Source organism: Parus major, chromosome 3 (genome assembly GCF_001522545.3).
Source record: "Parus major isolate Abel chromosome 3, Parus_major1.1, whole genome shotgun sequence".
NCBI classification, from domain to species: Eukaryota; Metazoa; Chordata; class Aves; order Passeriformes; family Paridae; genus Parus; species Parus major.
Window position 1 is genome coordinate 76,713,508 of NC_031770.1, and position 15,677 is coordinate 76,729,184.

The 15,677-nt window shown below is 34.8% G+C and overlaps 1 protein-coding gene across 8 annotated transcripts in view; it reads left to right on the forward strand.

Moving 5' to 3' along the window:
• The window catches only part of MAP3K7 (mitogen-activated protein kinase kinase kinase 7), a 47,056-nt gene extending 32,558 nt beyond the window's left edge, over positions 1–14,498 (forward strand). For 3 of the 8 annotated variants that reach the window (XR_001520373.1, XR_001520372.2, XM_033512870.1), the window contains 4 exons: positions 173–240; positions 5,780–5,888; positions 9,276–9,391; positions 11,460–14,498. Coding sequence is in view for 6 of the 8 variants with exons in the window: in XM_033512870.1 (XP_033368761.1) it covers positions 5,880–5,888; positions 9,276–9,391; positions 11,460–11,640 (306 nt within the window). In the remaining 2 variants the exon portion in view is untranslated. Of the gene's footprint in view, positions 1–172; positions 241–5,779; positions 5,889–7,774; positions 7,862–8,680; positions 8,743–9,275; positions 9,392–11,459 lie in introns of those variants that run through there. The other 5 variants (XM_015621401.1, XM_015621403.1, XM_015621402.1 and 2 more) reach the window with 3 other exon arrangements.
• The last annotated feature ends 1,179 nt before the right edge of the window (positions 14,499–15,677 follow it).

Below are 15,677 nucleotides of genomic sequence, written 5' to 3' on the forward strand. Positions count from 1 at the left end.
GGACAGGCCAGCATGTTTTGAGTTAAAATTCTGCAGCTGTCTCTCTCTCCCCCTCTCTCACTTTGTCTCTGTGGATTTGTACAAATTCCAAGCTCCTCTGCAACAGTCGCACCCTTCTTATTTTGTTCTGAATATATTTCACTGGTTTGTTTTTGTTTTGTTTTTTTCCCAGCAGGAAACGGACAGCAGAGGCGCAGATCCATTCAAGATCTTAGTGTTGCTGGAACAGAGTCCAGTCAGGTAATGTCCTTCTCATCTCTTCTTTGCCTTTCAGTAAAGTCAGCACCAAATCTGGACTGGGGAACCAATCTGGAAATCTTCACCTTTGATGCTTTCATAGAAATGATGTGGAAGCTTGGCAGACTGTAGTGTTGTTAGTATTGCATTGAAATGAGATTCCATGAGGGCAAATATGAATGAGCTGTAGATGAGAAGCGTTTTCTGTATAGCTTATGCAGTGTTTATCACTTTTATGTACACATGTTTTTTTGTGTACCGCTTAATTTGGCTGAGGGCACATGTTGCACAGGAAAGCCTTTTCATCTCTCTATGTGTCGAAAACAATTGTAATTACTACTTGTTGTGTAAAACTTATATATAGACTCACTTTCTGCATGCAAATAAAAAGCATATGCATCAGTATAATAAATGCTATTTATTATCAGTCTCTGAATCCTGAATAGTACATTACAGAGATATCTCTCCGTTTCTTGTGAAAGATTTACAGCAGGGTGTTGTCACAAAGTTTTGTTTAAAAAAATACTTTTTATAAAAGATATTTTATAATAAGATAGCTATATGCCTATTACATGGTATTGTAAATGCCATGGTAACAGAAACAGTGGTATGCTACATAAAATGCTCCTAGTTTCATTTCAGTTTTAAATGAGAAAAGTATAGCTAATGCTTCATTCAAATGTGTTTGTGTTTTTAATTGCTTCAGTAATTCAGAGACTATTTGGCCCTTAGTGTGAATAGGCAATTTTGAAATCCTTACTATTATTTTTGTGGGGGATATTTGTGCTTTGAATATTCTTCGGGTTAATCAGGTTTCCTTAATAAACAACCTATTCCAATAATCTAAAATAGGTGGTAATTCTTAGAGGTATAATTATTAGGGAGATAACCTTTGATTTTTCTTTAATTACATGGAGTATGATAGCCACAGAAACCTCATCAATCCTGTAGGTATTAGTAAATTTACTGTGTACATCTACTAGAAAATAACAAGTCTACATAATACATTTTAATATCTTCAGAGAAGACAGGTATGTTAGTAATCTGCAAATTTTAGGAACTAATTTAGCCTATTCATTTAATTGTAGAATTAAAATTATGCAAGACGGCAGAAAATTTAAGTGACAATACATCAATTACACCAAATTGTGCTGATTGATGTATGAATATACTTAATTATAGCTTTGTTATTTAAAAGTTTTCATTCTGTTCATTTTAATGAATGGTTGATATTTCAGATTTTCATAATTTCCTTCATATCTTAATAGGTATTATAATAATCCTTTGAAAGCTATTCTATTGCTTGTATGGGTGTTCTAGCTAAGTTGTCCTTATGAACAGAAGGATACAGAAATTTTGTTGTATGTTTACCTCACCAATTACTCCTTTGGCTCTATAGAAGTACCAGTCACATTTTTCTTTCTTGCTTCTGATAAGTGTACATATTGGAAATGTAAGTGGAAGAATCACAATTATCTGTTGCTATCCTGCAGTTTCTTTGGAAACATTATGGTAAAATCTGAAAAATGTAGCATTTTAACATGCATGAAAAATGCAGTTTGAAAGACATTTTTGACTCTCCATATAAACAAATAAGAAATTTTTATCCCTTTTTTGATGTGAGGAGAGACAGGAAAATCTGCTGAAACTAATGCTAACTTTTGATGTACACATGCGTGCATATTAAAAAAAATGGAAAACAGTGAACAAACAGAGCACAATGTAATTATGGCTAAAGACTTCAGACTAATAATTGTGGGTTTCTCTAGGTCTGGATCTGAATGCCTTGACTTTTTAGTAAAAATTTTGAACTGTTATCCATATAAGCATTCTACAAGCCAAAGCAGAAAAAATCGTCTGAGTGGCATAGCTGTGGTCAGTTTATCCAATCTCCCCATATGCACCATACCATATATAGGGTATCCTTGGTAATGTGAAAATCCCCTTCCCCCCTCCCTCCCTTCATTGCAAACATCCTTCTTCCCTGCATTCCATTCTCCCTTACACCCACTCTGCAGCACAGCCTTCTTCACCAGGCAGCCATGGCCCCGCGTGCCTCTGCTCCCTCACCCAGGCTGTGAAAGGCCCTATCCCATTCAGAACTGAAGGATTGTGCCTCTTTTCTGGCTTTTTAATATTTGACACAGTAAAGCAGATCAGAAATATTTTTATTTAATGTATTTTTCCTGAAAATTGCTGCTGTGGTTCTGTTACAACTACTGTTTTTTAATTAGAAAGGTTTTTCCAATTCAGAATGGAATTTTTCTTAAGGTGAAGGAAAACACCAGGCTTGTATATAAATATTCAAATATATGGATATATTATATTAATATGCAATTATAAATATATATATATATATATATAATATTTAATAATGCATATACCAAAGTTTGGGTGCTTACCTGAAAGGGGTAGACCAAGACTCTTGGTCCCGTGCACCTGTTAGTTTTCATTTGACCACCTTGTATGTTTTATGATTGTGTGTCTATTTCATGTCTGTGTGCCCTTAGAAGAATTTTTTGTGTAGTTTGTATGGCTGACCATTACTGTGTTTATGTTGTTGAGACTCTTAAGGCACTTCACAGTGTTGCTCTTACTGGTTTTCTCAATAACAGTCAGTAATAGTGCTTCGCAGAGGGTTTACTACTCAGCATCAACAGTTTAGATAGGAAAATTTGCTAAGATTTTCCATCTTTGGATCAGCTGTTAGAGTGATTAGGTGTTGAGAACACATGTTTAGGTCTGAATTTTAACAGATTTTTCACTTGGTGACCTTAGACTGCTTCTTACTCGAAGTGACATTCAAGCAGCATTGATGTAGCTGTCCCTTCTAAAGTCAAATGCTACATTTTCATTTGTTTCTGTCCATATAACGTGATGCTCTGCTAATTACTATTTTTTTTTTGGAATGAATTGTTTCTTCTGCCTATGTCCCTGTATTTGCACTTTAAAACATTTTAGTGTGTCATCTGTCTAGTGCTATTGCTCTTGGCTAAACACCTTTGTAACAGAAACAGATGTGTAGTCTCTTAACTGCAATTACTAATATTTTTGGGGATTTGAAGGAACACAGCAAATTGCTATTTATGCTGCATGCAGTCTTTACAAAAATTTAATATTTTACACGGATACTGAGAAACACATCTAGCATAATGACTCAAGATGTACAGGTCATAACCTGATCTGATGCCCAGTGTGGTATCTGTCTCCTTGCCTGTGTATCTTTTATTGGTTTGGTTGTTTTGTATTCATCTTTCACAGTACTGTCATAAATACCAAAACCACCTACTTCCTCTTTTAAACACTTTTTTGTTTTGGGATTGTTGGTTTTTGGGGCAGAGGAGGTGTGGTAACTGTTGCTGGGCTTTCAAAACTCTTAAAGTTCACTTTGAAGTGAAAAAAAAATCACTATATTAAAGAAAACCATGTATTGACACAGCCAGTTGAGAAGCAAGGTTAGAATGTACATGCCCACATGCATGCAATCTAACTGGGATAATTTGGGGATCTGATATTACAAAGATGAATCACTCTGTCCATGAGATTGTGAAATTTGTCACAGATGCACATTTGGGGTTTTTTCTCCCCTTTCACAGCAAGATAAATTTCACAGATAAGATGAGGAAACAGGACTAGTAATGATGATTTCTTTAAATTCTGTTACCTATTTAAATTAGACTTCAGAGAGGATTATTCCTCAGAGTATGTCAGCTCTTCCAGACTGTAAGTCTTTGAGAAATGGAAGCTAAGAATGCCATGTGGGTTTCACCACCTGGCAAAGATGATTTGAGAGTAAACTGCTAGCAAGTCCAGAGGAAGCAAGGATGAAGGGGTAGCAGAAACTGATGGCTTAAGTCCAGACATTGTCTGGACTGTCAGAGGGGCTGCTGTGCAGATGGCCTAAAGCATCTCACTCAACACACACTCAAACATAGTAATCTAACCAGTGTTCAGTTTGGGAAACTTCCCTTCAACTTTGTAGTGCTTTTTAGATATGCTTCAGATGTGATTCCTTAATTTCTGTATCTACTGAATTTCATGTAAATAATATCAAGGAAATGTTTTTTTGGTTGGTGAACCAAAACAATCTGGTAAAGCACTGAGAACTTACTGTAATTAGAGTATTTCTCAGGTGCCCCTCACTATCTACTCTAGATACTCAACAAATCCCTTTTTGGATAAAGGACTTTTCTGCTGTAACAAGTGCTTTCTCTATCTTCTGATCTTTTACATCAGCAGGGTGTGTTTATCATTCATATCTGAGGACACTAACAGTAAGCTCAACAACATAAACCTTTCTTAATGTCAACAAAAACTCCAACACAAAAGATTTTTCAAAATGTCTGCTGCCATCATCTTGAACATGCCCATCAGATTATTTCTACAATTTATTGTCCTTGTTTCTAGGTATTAACATAAAACATGAAATGTTAATAAACATCACAGAAGAAAGACATTTGAGATAATGGATGTTTCAGGGTGTAGAATCTTGTTATTCTTTGGATTGTTACTTTGCTCGAATCCTGAATTTTGAAATTTAAAGTAGGATATTTGGAAATAAAGTCATAAAGAAATGTAGTTCCTAGGTAATGTATATTTGATTGCTCCTTTTGAAAAATTGAGTAATGAATCATTTCATGATAATACACCATTCTGAAAATAGTTATATTTTAATAGCATCTTTTCTTTTTATTTCAGTTTTTTTCTGAGAGACTTGCTGGGGTTTATAGTCTTAAATCCTTTACTGTGTTAATTTAATGTCACCGAGGGGGGTATGTGAAATAGAAACATATATATTGTAAATAACATTTCTGAAAAAGCAGCTTAGTAGAACAGTGAAGTCTGTATTATGTTTTTGTGCATTGGTAAACAAAAGGATTATTGGAAGAGGCAAAATGTAAAAATACATGAAAAAACATCCTTCAGAATTTTGGTTTAGTTCTTAATTTGCTTCATGGGGGAGAATGTACTCATTTTCTGATTGAGGTGTTTCAATTGACTGATCCTTTTTGAATAAGCTCTTTTTTCATGTTTTCTGAAGATTAATCACATAACCTCTGAGTTAACAAAAGAACCATAAGAAAACTGTAGATTAACACACACTAGTGCAGCTACTAAGCTGTATTCCTATAATTGAATATAGTTCCATTCATTGATTAAACATTGGAAATAAACTTAATTTTCCTCTTTACGTTAGGGAGCTGCTAGATTTCACTGAATGATGGTGTCAAAATCACTAGACATACTGTAATGCTTTTCTAAAAAGATCTTGCACAAATTGTTCAGCATTGCTTTTTGTTATGCTGAATAGCAAAATTCTATCAATTTCTTTTACACAGTAAAGAAGAAATGGAGATGAAATTATCTTTGCAATGCATGTACAGTTGACCAAACCATCAGGAGAACATTCAGGGTAAAAGCTTGGGGAGGAAGAGTATTTTGGAGGATTATAAGTTCAGATTTCTTCAAATTTTTTTCTTTTTACTGAACTTGTCAAAAATCTTCTGTTAACTTGTCATTTTGTTTTATTTTGTCATTTCAGGAGAGTAGAAACAGCAGTAGATCATCTAGTCCTAGTGTGAGAATGATCACTACCTCGGGACCAACCTCTGAAAAGCCAACACGTAATCCATGGACACCAGATGATGCAGGTAATCCTTAGTTTATTATGTCATTTTTTTGCCTGTAAAAAAAAAATCAAAATATTTGTTTGATAATGATATGGGGTGTGTGCTCAGACATAAATAAAAGTAAGGGATGAAGATCATGGTTCTTTTAAGTTCTGCTTAAATCCAATCATTACATTACTGCCTTGTTTTTCAAGTACGCTTTAAGAATACTTTTTTATAGATTGTTAAATTACATAAACTTGTAAGCATTTTGCTTGTAAGAAAGTACTGTAAATTGCAGTGATAGTAATATTTAATGAGGATCTTGTTAGCAGTGTTTTTTGCTGTAGTGTGGTTTTGGGGAATTAGGAGCATAGACATCTTGGAACATTTTATTCTTGTTCATTTGTATTTTGAATGCACATTTAAAGATTTCATTGCCCTGACACCTGGAATTTAATGTTACGTAGGTGAGTATCACCTAGAGTAGGTTACCGCTGTTTACCATCTCTGTTGTAATTTTGCTTATGCAGAATGTAGATGTGCACACAAAATTCCTGGTTTTAAATGCACTAACATGTCTGTAGAAACACTGTAAATACTTCTATTGTAGCATCAGTGTTCTTTTGTTATGAAATAGGATTAAGAATTAAGATAATTGAATAGTTCAATTTGATTTTAAAAGCCCTAATGCATTCTGTTATGAAAAGAACCAGTCCTGGACTGCAGGGAAAAAAAATGGATCCCCTCAAATTCCATTTTGGAATATAAATAAAAATTACATTTTTGTTCAAAAAATGTACATGTTGAATCTTAAATTTAGTCTCAAGATGGTGCTTCACAGTGCCTCAAAGTCTGTAATTTTTTTCTTGTGATGTTTTCATCTGGATGATCACATTCTTTTACTGTAACCAGCTACAAAATAGAAACTCATATGATGACTGACTCTAGCACAAGCATATGTATATATATATACATAAATACAGATGTATATTCATACACTTGCATTTTACCTACTATAAGGTGATTATGTAAGTTGTAGGTTTTTTTCCCCCATGTTAATGGGAGTACACACATTCTTGTGTTTAGCTTCTCTATTTTCTTCTTTCTGTCCTTTGTTGCTTTGCAAGTCATTGAATGCCTTGTCACTCATAACTTCTCCAAGCCCTTGCCCACTGCTGCAGCCCACCCTGGGCCCTCTTGTGCAGCATGGACCACAAGTTGCTTTAGGCAGTGAGCACTAACAGGAATTGTTGCCTCATATTAGAAGCAAGCTCTTACCCAGTCAAGAGCTCTTTGGGAACTGAAAGCTGCAAATTGTAAGCCAGTGTAACGAAAGTTTGTGCCAAGATTTTGGTCTTAAATGCAGCACAGCACGAACTAAAGTCAGGCCTGTTTTCTGGCCCACAGAAATTGCTCACCTTATGTAAATACAGAATGTGCCATGTGTCTATTTTTTTTTCTTGCTAGGTTTATGTAAGCCATGCACAAAGAGTTGTTCAAGTTTCTAAAGAGAGAAAAGATTTTGGTTTTCTGTAAAAGATGAGACCTTTTTAATTTAATGAAGCAAAGGGATAAAACAAGGATGCAGCCAAATCTGGTCAATCAAGGAAAATTTGCAGTTCTGTGATACGGTGCTGAAACACTTAGGAATGTCACCTGAAACATTTACATGTATTGATGTACTTTTGAAGCATTGCAATGATTCCCTCATTGTCACAGTGTCTGTATATGGCAATAGTCTAATGTAAGCAAGGACTTCTCATGTTGATTGCATTTAAGATACCATGGTGATTAAGTCTCTGGTTTTAGGGTTGTTTTCTTTTTCTTTTTTCTTTTTGTTTTTACCACCTTCCAATTTCCTTACAAGCATACACTTAACCACTTTTTCTCCATTCCCACCCTCTTATTTCTGTTTCCTTTTGAAGCTGCTCTTGGAAATAGCATAGTCTTTGAGGGCAACACCTTAGTTTCTCTACCACGACTACTCTGTGGCAGGTGCTTTTGGGGTATGGGTAAGCAGCCCCTTTTTTCTCCCACCTACCCTCCTCCATATAATCCTCTAGTAGCAATTATGCGGCTGTAAAATCAGTAGTTTCTCCATATGTCTTTACTCCTGTGTCTCTTAAAGCTTAACAGTAACCTTGTGATCCCCAGAATGTGGGCTACTGAAAGATAAGAATGCAGAAACATACTAAATCTGGAATGAAAGCTCTAGAGAAATCCAGAATAACTGCAGTGTAAGAAGAGAGCAGCCATGCCCAGGACGCAGACTGGTTATTGGGTTCCTTGCTACCCACAAAGTAGCTATAGAGAGCAGAGAAGATGCCCTAGAGCATGTTGTGAGGAAGATACTTAGAGACCTCATTGGGAGCAGGTTTCAAAACTGAGCAGGAGGTTGTGCTTATTTTATTTTGGCAGAGCTGATTTGCACAGCTTCTAATTTTAAAGTCATTAGATGCATGGGCTGGCTGGCTGATCCTTCATAAACAAGAATGAAATGGCAATTTTTTTAATAAACAGAAACTATCACAAATTGTATGAAAATAGTATTTTTAAAATCTGTGTGCTGTTACATGGCTTCTAGAAATGTAGGTTGATAACCATATTTTTTTTTATTTTTTTCTTGATGTGATAGACCATACTTTGATGTTCTTAACTATCAGAAAAACAAAATGATTCATCTGCCTTGGGATTGGAACGCTGCTATTTCCATCTGCTTATCCACATTGAGATTGTGTATTGTGAAATTACTTAGATTTCTTGGTTTTTGTCCTGTAAGAATAGAATTAACTCTTTTTAAATACATTGAAGTTTTCTTGGTATTGTTACAGAGACCAATGGGTCAGATAACTCCATCCCAATGGCATATCTCACATTAGATCATCAGTTACAGGTAATAAACATACAGTTTATTAGATTCTCAAGTTTACATTTCATTCTAACATGTGACTTTGGGGCTGCAAAATATAGTGCCACATATTTACCTGGGTTTATGTTCTGTCTAATTTTTGACCACGGCTAAAAAAATATATTATGTAATCTGAGATTGGTTGACTCAGGTTTGATCAAGCTATTAAAAACAAGCTCTGGGAAACATGATCCCTAAAACCAAATGTAAGCCGAGTTTGACTGTCAAACATTATTTACTTGAGTGTTACTGCATCAAATTGTTGTATACACGTTATTTTTTGTGTGTGGAGTTAAACATTGCTTTGATTTTTATGACGAGTGTCAGATTGAAAACTTCAGATTTAAGTAAACTTTGACATCAGTGCAGTAATATTTTCCAGGACATGGTTTAACACTTATTTTTAAAGGCTTACTGGTTTTTAAAAGACTGTTATTAATACACTGCAGAGACATTCTAACACACTATTTACTAAGATATCAGTTCATTAGTCTTTAACATGTCTGATTTATTTTCAGCCTCTAGCACCATGCCCAAACTCCAAAGAATCCATGGCTGTGTTTGAACAGCACTGCAAAATGGCACAAGAATATATGAAAGTTCAGACAGAAATCGCATTGCTGTTGCAGAGGAAGTAAGTGAAATGTGTTTAACCTTTTCTGATCTTCTGTTTCCTATACACAAAGTCTGTGTATAATAATAAATAATGAAAAGTAAATAATAGTCACTGTGACTATTAGTTCTGGCTTTATTGAGTAAAATTTCATATGGCATAATTGTTTTCCAACCTTAAACTCAGAAATAGAGTACAGTACAGCTGCTCAGTACAGATGAAATATTTAGAGCAGGTAATTGAAAGTTCTAATTGATATCAATACCCTTCTTCTGGACAAGTCCTACATAAGGTCGTAGCAAATCTCTGTATGTAACAAACTGGTAATGTTTGTTTATATCATCTCAAATGAAACACCGGAACTGTTAAAGAACCTTGGAATTTAATTTGCTACACTATCCATTAAAATATTTTCAGTTGTAATTTATAGATAATTGTTTAATTAACAGATTATAGAATTTTGAGTAATATGTCAATGTTACTCATTTTGCAGTTAGTTTTAAATGTGTATCTGACTTTTGTCAAGCACTGCATTTACAACAATATAATAAATATTCATCTTGTATTTTTCTGCCAGGGGTTTAACACCTGATACTTAAAAGCTGTTACCTACCTTCTCCCTGTGCACTGGAAATAAACTCTTTCCTCTTGCACTGTTTACACATTTAAGTAAAGCAGCTGCACATATTGTTGTATTAGGTCAAAAATTATTGCTGATTCAGAATTTGATGTCATAACATATTCTGTTGTGTTCTGTTTTCTGATGCTGAGGACCAGTTCAGAGAGGTCATAGTCACACACTAGACCAAATAATCAGCTTGTGACCCACCAGTGTCTGAGCCACTGCAGGCAAGCAGCTGTTAACAGGGAGCTTGCCTTGGTGTTTGTGGATTAGCTAATGAGAAAAATGTGTGTGTAAACCTTTTGTACATGGAATTAGCATACAGAATGGGGAGAAAATGTTACTGTAAGATTGAACCCTATTCACTTTGGGCTTAGTATTCTGTGAACAATTTGGGTTTTTTCACATGTAACTAGAATTTTTAGATTTGATGAGGAGATAATGATGCTAAAGCTAATATCTTAGTTTTGACTCTATTTATGTTGTCCCCAGTGGTCAATAAATTATTTAAAATTTATTTGTTTCAAAATGGTTAATTCTCTACTTTTGGATTCCTACTGGGTTTTTTGCCCTAGGAAGTTTGTGTTCACATTTCTTCCAAACTGTTTTTTTCTTAGTCAGAATGTAATTGTCTATAGGCATTTAAAACAAAAAAAGATGTTGTGATGGGTGAATTTAATGTTGGTTAAGGTAGTTATTAGTTCTAACTTTTCTTTAACTGTAATTAAAAACATATGGCAACAATTAATCAACATGAACTTTCTCCTTTGCTGTTTTGTTGCAAAAGTATTGCTGGCAGCTTGCCTTCTTGTCACCTCATAACAAAATAGTAAAACAAACTGCCACATCAGTTTTGCAGAATATTATAGCAGTATTATCAGTATGTTTGGGCTTCTAAAATCTTTGCTAAAAAAACATGTTGAACACTTACAGCATAAATAATATGAAATGCCAGTTACAGAAGTAATTTCCTTGATTCTGCTTTTCCACTCCTTTAATAAGTTCAAGTCCAGATAGAAAATAAACTAAAATAATAACTAAAAAAGTTAGAAAAAATACTGCAATTTTGTATTTTAAGTTGCCTTTTAGAGATTTAAAATGTACATATAGATACCTAAAATTGGTTTTGAATATATTTGAGATTTTGTGTGGCTCCTTAGGTATTTCACTGTGACCTGTTACCTGTGACTGTAAACTACATCTGAAAGACATTATCTAAAGGGCAGTTTTAGAGGCTGAGGTTCAGTCTCTCAGCTATTTTCAGGTTTAAATGTGGACTTGATTTAGAAGGGATTTTTTTCCCCAGACTACATTAAAGAATAGCATTCTTTTGTCAACTTCTTTTGCACAAAGTATCACCAGCTGTGAGTTCAGACTGATAATCAAATACTGACTTGAAACATATGAAGTCATCTGCGCACAAATGGAAATAGAATATAAATGGCAATGACTTTTTTTTTATTTCAGACAAGAACTAATAGCAGAACTGGACCAGGATGAAAAAGACCAGCAAAACACATCCCGTCTTGTACAAGAACATAAAAAGCTGTTAGATGAAAACAAAAGTCTCTCAACATACTATCAGCAATGCAAAAAACAATTAGAGGTCATCAGAAATCAGCAACAGAAGCGGCCAGGCACATCATGATTTCCTGGGACCTTTCAAATGAAAAATATGCACAGAAAAGACTGAATTTTTTATTGTTATTATTATCCCTTATTATGACAGCTCATGAGTGTTAGCTTCTTGGTGTGATCTGTACTTGTCTGCTACACTTAACATCATTTAATTTTCTTTTTCCTAGGTGAAATCCAGTTCAACAGGTTAATTGAATAGGGTGAAAAAACAGTGACTTGAATTAACCAATAGCCCTCAATTTAAAGCGAGAAGAGTGGCTGTTTGCATGCTCCTAGTGTGAAGGCTAGCCTAACAAGTGTTGAGGAGGCTGCTAAATTGTGAGAACTTATTTTTAGTTTTTGGTGTTACCTCAGTAAGAGAAAAAAAAAACTTTCCTGTTTAAGAATGGTTTTGTTCCAGTGTCTCATCTCAAACTATGATTATGATGATTATTTTCATAATAAACTGAAACATGAACCAAGCTGCAGAGGTGATGTTGGCTGACCAGAGTAATTCATGATGCATTAGTGATGCCTTTTACCTGTAGACATAGTGTATTTTTTCCACATGCAAAATGGTAGGCAAACTGATGCCAGCATTCTTGGTTCAGTGCTTGATAGCCCTGCATTTTTGACTAATATATTTCTTGTAATCTTGCATTCATAAAATATTTGAAGTAAAAGGCTGTATTTTGTTTACTTTCTTGGGGTGAATGACATGCAGTTTCATTTAAATACGGGCCAAAAGTTAGGAAGGTGATCATTGGATAGAGTTGGTCCCTTGTATAAAAGAGATACAATCAAAAATATGTAAAAGCGTGTTTTAAATCTTTACAGCTTTTGTCCCTGTAGAATCTTTGAAAGGAAATTAAGAAAGAAAATTAATACAGAACTTGAAATACTTTCTCCCTTTGTTTTTGCTCCCTTATTGATTTTGCTTCAGGAGTTTTTTTTCTTAAAACTTATTTGGTGAAAAGCATTTACCATAAATGTAAATAAGTTTGTTTTAGATAGAGAGAGAGAAGAGTTTGGGGAGATGACTTTATTTTAAATAGCAAATTACAAAATGGAGTTGAGTATGCAAATAGTGGAAATTATTAAGAAAATTAGGGAAATAGCTTAGATCTCCATCAGGAATCTCAGTTATTCCACTCATTTAAACATATCTCAAAGGAAGTTCATCACGGAATGCCTGCTGCCTTTTGTGACTGAAGAATTGCATTTCATGAACTTGAGTGGACTATGTAATGCTCAGTGTTGTTATTTACCATTATTACATAGGAGAAAATAATTACTCATTTACATTGCAGATTGATTATTTGGATTATGAATTAATTTTTAACTGGTACAAAAATGAGGCATTTCTATATACAATGATAAATTACTCCTTACATACATACATAAGTTTTTGATGTTCTCAGTTACAGGCAGGGTTTTAATAACACTTACTTGCAAAAGTAAAATAGAAAATTGAAGTTTAGCTGCTGAGCCCTATAAAAGAAGTAATCTGAAATTTGAAATACGCTTATTTCAAATGAATAGTTACTCATACCCATGAGCAGAACGTGGAAAAACCTTAAGGGGAAAACCTCACACTATTTTCTCTTTCTTTTCCTGCCTACTTGATAAAAACCATTAATACTCTTGTGCTTATCTGTGAACAGCAAAGAGGACAAACAACTTACTGAACATCCTGTCTTGAAAATAAATCTAATGTTGGCAAACCTTTGGGAGTTAGAAACCTTTCCCTCATTTTATTTAAATAAAGGAAGGGTTCTCATTCCCAAAACCTTAACAGATAATTTGATTAGTTAGCTGAAACTGATATTAGGATCAACTTAAGGGCACACATATTTATAGCAAAATGTAATTGGGGGAGAAAATAACTCTAGTATTAGGAATAGCACAAGTTATCCAAAGCATTGCTGTTCACATACATCTGTCTATCTACCAAAATGGAGACACTCAGTGAACAGCAGCTTACTTAACATATGCTGAAGCATTAAGTAGAGCAGCATAAATATTGATTCTCAACTTCAGAAGCATTGATAGTTACATACACAAAATCATTTCCCAGGGCAGTTTTTACATTTTGCTGTGTAGGAAAAGAGATATGCTTAAAGTAAATCAGTGTTGTATGTGAAAAGTCACTTTATGGCAAGGTTTGAATAATGAAGGTGAATGCAGTGATAAATTAATACATAATACAAAAGTAATTTCTAGCAGTTGCTTATGATTTTTCAGGGTTTACATTAAAAAGGGTTTCAGATTAAAAAATAAGTGCTGTGCTGCCATGCACTGTTGGCTTCAGTCAACAGTTTGGTTTTATCACTTTTAATTTTCAAAGGAAATTTGGAGTTTCACTTTCTGCCTTCAAATTGTCCTTTTCTTAATTTTACCAGAAATTTAAAAAACACTTGCCCAAATTTCTCACTGAGGTTTTCCACGCGAAAAAATTGGTTTTTCATAAAAAAAAAATTCTATAAGGGTAAAATACTGCAGTTTGGGCTAGGAAGAGTTTAACAGCTTGACTTTCAGTGACCTTTACTGTTTTCATAAAGTTGTTTACAAATGTACTTTTATTTTTCTGTTAAGCTATTTGGACTGTTCAAGAACTTTTTTCATGTTCAGTTAAAGCTGTTCCTCTAATAATGGAGATGAAACATCTAGTTTTGGCTGGGCACTGCCTTCTCAGAAAAGGTAACAGGCTCTGCTTTTTGTTACAGTCTATGTTCTGTAAGATATTGTGTAATTGAAGTATGCTTCTGTATACTATGCAGTTCTTCCAAAAATGCTTTTTTAGGCTTTTTGGTTTGTTATTTTTTCTGATGAGGAGTTGAAGATTGTAATTCAAAACTTGTACATAAAATGGTGATTGATTTCATATGATTCAGGAATGAGCAGTGTGGCTTTCTGTTGCAGGGTTTTACTGCTTTGTCAGGAGTCTAATTAATAAAAGCTGAGAGACTTCCACAAACATGTAGTAATGCCCCACCGCTTGCCAGAGCATCCGTGATCTCTCATGGAATCCCACACTGGGCGGAAGATAATCATCATGCAGTTGTTCCCACTGCTGAAAAAAAATACTTCTGCTATGAGCTTGTCCCTTCCTGTATGCAGAGCTAGAGTGTAGGATGAATAGTCTTACTCATAACTGAGTATAAAGATATTTTAAGAATGCCACATCTTCCTTGTGGATGTTCTGCAAAGAGATAAGTGCTTGTCTTCTGTTGTTAAGTTCAGAAAAATTCCATTCCCTGGAACTTGTCTGTTTTGTTCATAATGGATGTTACAGCTTGAGAGGTTCTGTTGCCATACCAGAGACAGAGACAACCCACAGAAGTGTCTCGTTGCCTGTCAAGAAACAAAATTGCGCTTCAGATCTGTTCTGAAGTGTTCTGAACAACTTGACCCCTTTAAGTGCCCTGCTGTAACTTCCTGGGAAAGTTTGAAATAACAAGGGGAAAGAAAAAAGGTGTGGCACACCCAACCCCTCAAACTACAGCTATCTCTGGTGAGCTGGTTGACGAGGAAGGTAAACTCAAGTAGATGTATATGCAATATAAACATGATGTTATGTACTCATGTGTTCTTACCTACCTGAAAGGAGGGTGCAGCCAGCTGGGGGTTGCCTCTGCTCACAGGCAACCAGCAACAGAACAGGGAACACACTCTTAAAATATGCCAGGGGAGATTTAAGTTGCACATCAGGAGGAATATTTTCATGGAAGGGGTGATTAGACATTGGAATGGGCTGCTTGGGGAGGTGGTAGAGTCACTGTCCCTGAAGATGCCTAAAGAAAGACTGAAGGTGGCACTTGGTGCCACAGTCTGGGTGATGTCGTGGTGTTCAGTCATAGGCTGGACATGATGATCTCAGAAGTTTTTCCAACCTCATTGATTCTCTAATTCTGTAGAGAGCTGCATATATCAAATCAGAATTGATAGATGTCTTTTTTTTTCCTTTTTCCAAAATCTGAGCTGTCTTTAGTTTTTATTTAGTTTTTATTTACTTCAGTAATGTCACTAGATGGGTGATATTCTATGAAGATCACATTCTCTAGAGGC